The 7,303-nt window shown below is 61.7% G+C and overlaps 1 protein-coding gene across 1 annotated transcript in view; it reads right to left on the reverse strand.

Annotated features, from left to right (window-relative positions):
* The window catches only part of COL5A1 (collagen type V alpha 1 chain), a 139,611-nt gene that overhangs the window by 52,244 nt on the left and 80,064 nt on the right, over positions 1-7,303 (reverse strand). The window contains exons 21-26 of the mRNA XM_039867607.1: positions 5,874-5,927; positions 5,214-5,258; positions 4,524-4,577; positions 4,215-4,259; positions 3,327-3,380; positions 464-753 (exon numbers count right to left, since the gene is read on the reverse strand). Of these exons, the coding sequence (XP_039723541.1) occupies positions 464-753; positions 3,327-3,380; positions 4,215-4,259; positions 4,524-4,577; positions 5,214-5,258; positions 5,874-5,927 (542 nt within the window). The remainder of the gene's footprint in view (positions 1-463; positions 754-3,326; positions 3,381-4,214; positions 4,260-4,523; positions 4,578-5,213; positions 5,259-5,873; positions 5,928-7,303) is intronic.

Raw genomic sequence — 7,303 nt, forward strand, 5'->3', positions numbered from 1 at the left:
AGCAGACTCCCCTCTTGCTACGAGCAGAGAGGGCATCCCGGGTCAGACTCCCGCAGGCACTGTACCCAGCCCCGCAGCAAGGCAGGGCACAGGTGGCGTCCCATGACAAGTGGAACACCCGTGACCCGGCTACCTGCAGGTCACGCCGCGTGATTCATGCATGGGGTGCGGGGAGTGGGGAGGGGAAGGAGGACTCTGGCGCTTGGAAGGGCTGAGCTGCCACTGAAGGAATGCGCCGCCGGCCAGCGGCTGCCCACGGCTGCTGGGAGCACGCGTGGCCTGGGGAGCCCAGGAGGAGAAACGGACGCAGCAGTGGACTTCTGTCACGGACAGTGCGGCAGGCAAGTCCCCAGAGGCTCAGGTCACCTGGAAACCAGAACCAGCTCCAACCCCCCAGTCCTGGGCCCCAAACACACAATGGCCATGGGTCAAGAGGACCTTGGCCCAGAGCCTGCACGGTCACCCAGTTCCTGCCTGGCCAAGGTCGGGCTGCACCTGCACCCCGTGTGCAGAAATCGGGGGGGGCGTCCAGGGACCCAGATGGAATGGAAGGACCCAGCTTCTCCGTGGGGTGTCCCCTCGGCAAGGCCACCCGAAGAAGGGCACACTGCCCCTGCTCACTCCCTTCTGGGCGGGTGTCCCAGAGCAGAGCAGGGCTGCGAGCTGGCCCCAGGGGACACTGGAGCAGCAGGGGCGCGGGGTACCCACCTGGCCTCCCTTCTCTCCCGGAGGGCCTTCTTTGCCAGGGTGCCCCTGTCAGGAGAGAGAAGGCCTGCGTCAGCCAGGGGCCACTCAAAGCAGGCCCCCTGACGCTCACCCACCAAGCAGCTCACGACGCGAGGACGGGAGCCGGGGTTCCTCCCATCTCCTCCCTCCCCACAATAACAAGAACGGGGCGTGCTGGAAGATGACGGGCAGCTGAGCACACTTGGTCGGGCCTGGCCAGGTGGCCTTACTCATCCTTTAGTCTCTGACCCTCAGCCGCTCCACCTGAAAAGCGGGAATAACCCCAGGCCCGGCCAATGGCCAGAGCTGACCACAGAGGGGAGGGACACGCTGCGAAAGCCACAGGTGGGCTCCAGGCACGACTGTGAGCCAGTGTCACCCAGCCCAACTACGGGCAGTGGGGACAGCGATGGTAAGGCACTTGCTCCAGGTCCCCCAAAATGGATCTGTGGCCGAGCAAGGGGCAGAGCAGTGTGGGGCCAGAGCACCGGGCTGGCGCCCCGCTTCCTGGGCTGGCGCCCCGCTTCCTGGGCTGGTGACCGGGTGCTGCCTGCAGGTCACAGTCTCCGCTGCCGGGGATGCGGAGACAGGCAAGGCTGGTGCTGGGCGGAGAGCCACGTCCCGTCACTCGACCAGGGGTCCCAGCACCTTCCCAGGTCTTCGTGCTGGTGCTTCGACCCCTCCGCCTGCCTGGGCGATGCATGTGGAGAGGGGTTGGGGGAGCGGGGACTTCACCCCACGCCACAGATGCGGAGCAGAGGCCCAGCAGAAACGGCCGGGGCGCCTTGGTTACTGCCCCGTGCCCCCGGCCCCTCTGACTTCCCAACCCAGGCCGCTCACTGGGCTTGACCCAACATTGACGATACAAGCGGAAAGGTAAAGCCATCTGGAAGTGCAGCGCCACCCCCGAGGGTTCCAGTGGAAAGCGTCACATGGTGCGGTGAGTGCTGACAGCTCCTCACTCTGCTCCTAGTTACGCCCAACCCACTGTGCGACCTTGGGCAAGCTGCTTGCCTCTCTTGGGTGCCCCTTCCCCCCCGACCCCACAAAACGAGAGGGAGGGCTGGGAGCTCTTTCGGCTTGAGCATTCTGAGGACCCAGGACTGCGTTTCTAGAACGTGGCAGTGCTCCGGAGACCCACGCGCGTCTCTGCTGCGTACACGGGCCGCGTGTGCGCTTTTCAGTTCTCTAGGTCCTGCCTACCAGCCCCCGGCCAGGGGCATCGGAAAGCCCGTTTGCCCACAGCATCTGCAAGGGAACCGGTGGCTCTTCAGGGACCCAGGGCCTTGGAGGTGTTGGTGTGGGGACGGGGGTCCCGGGTGGAACCGGTGAGGCGCGGGCAGCCCCCGCTCCGCTCCCACGCACCGTCCCCGTCCCCGTCCCGCAGGGCCTGGCCCCTGACTTGACACCTGGTGGGAAATGCTCCGTTTCCATTAAACATTCCCGGAAGTTAACGGAAAGAAACGACCGGAAGAACGCACATCCACGGCCCCCAGCGGGGGACCTCGGGGGCTGGGCGCAGGGTGATCGTCATATTGGTGTCTTTTCATTTATTTTCCTAATTTTCCGTAACAAGATATGCTATTTTGTAATTAGAAAATGCGATTTAAGGACATGAGTGACATGTTGCAAAATATTCATCGCTTTGTGTCCAAGCTCCCAGAAGTCTAGGGGACAGAGCCGCCAAGCGGTTCCCGTGGGCACGGACGTAGTCAGAGTCTGCTGGTTCCGATAAGGGGGGACAACCGGCCACCTGTGACTCCCTAGACCCAACAGCTCTCGGCCATGAGCACAGAGCGATGATTCAACAGACACCGATCCGTTATCGATGTATCTAAACTCCTGCTCGGTTCTGAGTGACGTTGTCAACGCAGAGAAACACACCGTGTGTCTGAGATAACGGACCCGGCTCGTCTTGCTTTCTGAACCAGGCTCTCTGCATCACCAACTGAACACTCTTCAAAAAACACAGAAAACTCACCAGCAACTTACAAAGAGGACGACGGGGGCGATAAACCGTCACACCCCGACGCCCCCCACGGGCTCAGAGCGCCTGTCACTGGCCCACACCTCTCCCTGCACACAGATTGGGTTTGTCACTAACTCGCTATTTCTAGGCGGCACCCAGTTTGGCTCCACAGCTGTGTTCGCACATTGCAAACGTGTTTGCTCACTGCCCTCCCTCCCCAGCGTGTGATCCCTAAAAATACACTCTGTGCACACCGCCCTCCCCTCACACACCGGTGACACATGCGAGCGCTTGGAGCCCGGCCCAGCCCTCCTCACACTCAATGCGAGGCCGCGTTCCACTGATCAAACGCACAGCCTGACGTGCAACTAATGCTCCCGTCCACGCAGCCGGCACCCTTCGCGAAGCACGTCGTGGGAAGCGTGTCCAAAACCCCGCGATTTCCTGAGCAATGCAGCTCGAGTTCGCAAACGGGTCTTCACCGGGGCAGTTGGAAGGCAGTGAAGGAAGGCCACGCACACATCACTGTCCCCGGAGCCAGGGAGGTGGCGGGTGGCCGGGGTTCCCAGCCCCCACCCCTGGGGCAGAGGTGGCGTGCGTGAGACGGGGCGAGGAGGGCAGGGCTACTCACCGGGGGTCCATCAGCACCGGGCGTTCCTGGGAGGCCCGGTTTACCCAGGGGACCCTAGAACAAACCGGACTCCATGAGCGGAGGTCCCGGGGGCTCCCTGGGCTGCACACCCTCCCCCTGCCCCCAAGGTTACTTTCCAACACTTCTGTCCCAAAAGGATGCTCGGAAGTACTCAGCCCCCCTAAAGCTCCCAGCCCCCTGGAGCACCAGCGAGGGCAGGTCACTCTCTACTGTTTCCAGGGCCTTCAGATTTGGGGGTTGGGACAAATGCACCTGCCACATGAAGACAGGAGCCCCAGGCCCCACAGCGCCCCCAACAAGCTGTGTTTGAACAGCCACCTCCCCCGCCCCCCGCCAGTGAGCACTGTGCACTGAGCGAGCATTCCCTGGTCCCCGCCAGGAGCTCTGAGTTCACTGAACTCGCTAGGGCCTGGGGTTGGGCCACAGCTCCGGGTGGGCCAGCGTGTTTCTGCTCCTCTCCCGAGCATCTAGGACTCAGTAGGCACCAAAGATGTATTTAGGGTTGCCAAATTTAGCAAAAACGAACAAAACAAGATGCCCAGTTAAATCTAGGTTTCAGACAAATAGTTCAAATGTAATTGGGCAGCCCACATCTATTTTTCCTAAATCTGGCAACCCTATACACAGATACAGAATAGACGAATGAATGATTGAATTTATAAATCCAAGAATGACAAAGACCCACGCTCTTCCTCGGCTTATCTGCTCAGTGCTTGGTGATCAGGCCTTCCTGCCTCTGGGGACAATGCTGGCAATCACAAGCACTGTCCCCGCCTGGACTTCCACAGGAGCTGTGGGTCCCAGGGCCCGAATGTACCCTGCAGGCAGGCGGGGCAGGGCGCCCTCCACCCAGCTCAGCCCACCTACCTTTTCTCCTGGAGGGCCGATGGCACCCTGGGGACCGGGAAGACCCTAGGGGGGAAGAGTAGGGCGGAAAGGGGAGGAGCGGGTTGGCCCAGAGCCCCTCCCTGCCATCTGTCCCCCGTCCCTCTGCCCCTGAGCCTCTCCCTCACCAGGGTACCGACTCAGGTTCCAGGTCACTTCAGGATGCGGGCCCCTTCGGGCTGGACCAAAAGCATGGGACAGAGCTCGGCAGCTGCTCAGGCCCAGGGCACCGCACTGCAGACCCATATTGCCCCCTGCCCACCGCCCTGGAGCCTGCCCCTGGCTCCTTACCTGGGCGCCTGGGTTCCCCTGCTGTCCTGGGGGGCCAGGCTCTCCCTGAGGACCCTGCAGGACATAAAGCAAAGGCACTGAAGGCGGCTCCAGAGGGCAGACAGGGTTACTGCATGTCCCCCCGGGAGCCTGGGCACTCCGTCCTGGCCTCTCATCCCTCACACCCGCTCTCGCTCCCGAGCAAGCGGCAGACGAGGACGCCCGGACGGGAACGGACAGCAGCCCAGTGGCCGCGGGAAGACCAGACCAGACACTGCACTGGCCGCAGGGAGCTCGGTGCAGGGCACGCTTCCTCGTTTCCACGGACGCACCTCGGACAGTGGCCATGGGGGCCCACGAGAGGTGGACCGACCATAAGACCCGTTGGGCAGAAGCCTCCCAAACCACCCCCACGCCCGCCCCGGCAGAGAACAGACGGGCCACGCAGCCTCTCGGTGGGTGTCGTACACAGTGAGAAAGGACGTCCCTCCGCACCGGGCAGCCCATCTGGCTTCGGAGGGGACGAGCTCGGACCACAGGCTTAGTGTGAGCTCTCCATGGGGCCTGCTCCGCCCGGGGCCTGGGGCTCAGCTCTGTGCCCCCTCCTCACACCCGTCTGGGTTGGACCATGACAGATCTCCCTGGCCTGGCCAGGAGCGCACCCATGGGGACTCACCATGAGGCCAGGTGGCGGGGACACCCGAGACTTACCACGTTTCCTTTCGGGCCTGTTTGGCCGTCCATACCCGTCACTCCCTGGATGAGAATGAAAAAAAGAAACCAAATGCAGAAGAATTAGCAACACTCTTGTGGAAAATCCCACTCAGCACGGCTTGGCCCCCTGCTAGCCATGTGTCAGAGGATGGCACGTGCTTTGGGAAAGGGGACAGGATCGATCCCAAATAAGTCCTAAAGGCTTGGTCGGCGAGGGGCTGCTGGAGCTGCCAGGCCCATACCGAGTGGGGCAGAGGGGCTGAGAAGGGTGGGTGGGCCAGGCCTGGCCCTGGGGAAGCCGTCCAGTGAGACAAAGCCCCACTGGAACTGCAGGCTTCTACTTCCTTCCAGAACTTTCCAGAAGCTGCTGGAAGTGCTTTCAAGGAAGAAGAAAATGTGGTGTCCCAGTGACTGTTTATAACAGCACGTGCTGTGTCCAGGCAAAGAGAGCATTGTAAAGCCAGCTGGCCTCTGTGCCTCCGCCTGCAGCCCCGCACCGGCTGGAGAGTTTGATTTGCTTGAGCACCAGAGCCCTGCCGACAGCTCGCACCAGCTCTGGGCAAGGGTGCACAGTGGCCGGCGTGGGGAGCTGGCTGAAGGCCCGTGGGGTATGGAGGGCAGCAATGGACAGATGTGCAAAGAGGCGACAGGACTTACAGGAGGTCCAGGAGGGCCCGGGGGACCCTTTGGCCCCAGCAGACCACGCGGCCCCTGCAAGAGGAAAGAGCAAGAAGTCTCAGATTCGGCCAGGAGTCCCGGCCCTCCCCGGGCCAGTGAATTCTGCGGCCTCGCTCAGCCCCGCCCCTTCCGGCTGCAGCTGCTCTCCGCGCTGCCCAGGGAGCCGGCACCCCCTCCTCCTCTTGCTTCGTCTCCTCACTCCACCCCACCTCAGCGCTGGAAAGGGACGCAGAGGTGCCTGGAATTGATGGGGGGCTCAGACAGATCGAGGGGCGCCCTCAGGGAAAGGACGGGTGAGCCCTGAAGCTCTCCATCACTACACAGCCCTGCTGCACGGGGCACTCCGGTCCAGTCCTCGTCTCCGGCACCCTCTGCAACACCTCGTGTGATGACACGCGGCTGCGTGGCTGACGTCAGAGTCCGTGGGTGCGGGGCGGACAGAGGTAGGAGAAACCAGGTCTCGGATGAGAACATCGGGACCAAGCGCAGGGGACGTCGCCTGGACCTCAGGTCTTTCCCAGGATGGCCACACGGCCCAGAGCCCAGTCCCTCCCTCCCCTGGCAGTGCGGCCACGTGTGTGGGAACAGCCCCACGGCAGCAGCACCGCGGAGAGGACGGTTCTCAGGACTGGAGCGGAGACCGAGCAGCGTCCTTGCCCACCACGGGAAGGAGCCCGCGTCCCAGGGGGTCACGCCCACCCCACCTACCGGGGAATTACGGTGCCTTTAACGGACACACAGCAATTTCCAGTGCCCTTAATTCTGACAGGACCTTCGCAGATGCAGTAGATGAGAAACCCTCCCCACGCTCACTGCCACTTAAACGTTCCCTTCGCTATTTTAATACCTAGTCATGAAAATGTTTTTTAGAAGTTAATGACCCAGAAAGTATGGCTTAGACGTGGGTTAAAGACAGAGCTGAGCTGATGAATTCTCCTTCGTGGCTCATCAGACACCTAGGGTGCAATTTAGTCCCAAATGAACGTGCAGTGCCAACCCCAGGCTCTTCTCCACGCTGCGTTCGCAATATTTCTCCTCAATTAGCATCACCAGATGCGTATGGCCCCACTGATGTCGATTAAAAACAGGAGATGTTCAAAAAGTAACAGCGAGTGAAATGTAATTAACGTCCTTTTGTTGCAAGGAAACCTGCTTTGGGCCTGAACAGAAACCAGCTTCCAGGACAGCGCTTTCCAGAGCCCGGGCAGGGCATGCTGCCGGGGGCATCTGGGAAAGCATGGCCACCAGAAAGGGTGGGGACTCTGCAGACTCGGAACTCCTTGAGACTGCCCCTGCACACCTACTGTGATGACCTCAGACTCCTGTGATGACCCTGAACACCTACCTGGTGGACCCTGAACACCCGTGATGACCCAGGACACCCATGATGACCCCGGACACCCACCGTG

This window comes from Pteropus medius, unplaced genomic scaffold (assembly GCF_902729225.1).
Source record: "Pteropus medius unplaced genomic scaffold, Ma_sr-lr_union100, whole genome shotgun sequence".
Classification (NCBI taxonomy): Eukaryota; Metazoa; Chordata; class Mammalia; order Chiroptera; family Pteropodidae; genus Pteropus; species Pteropus medius.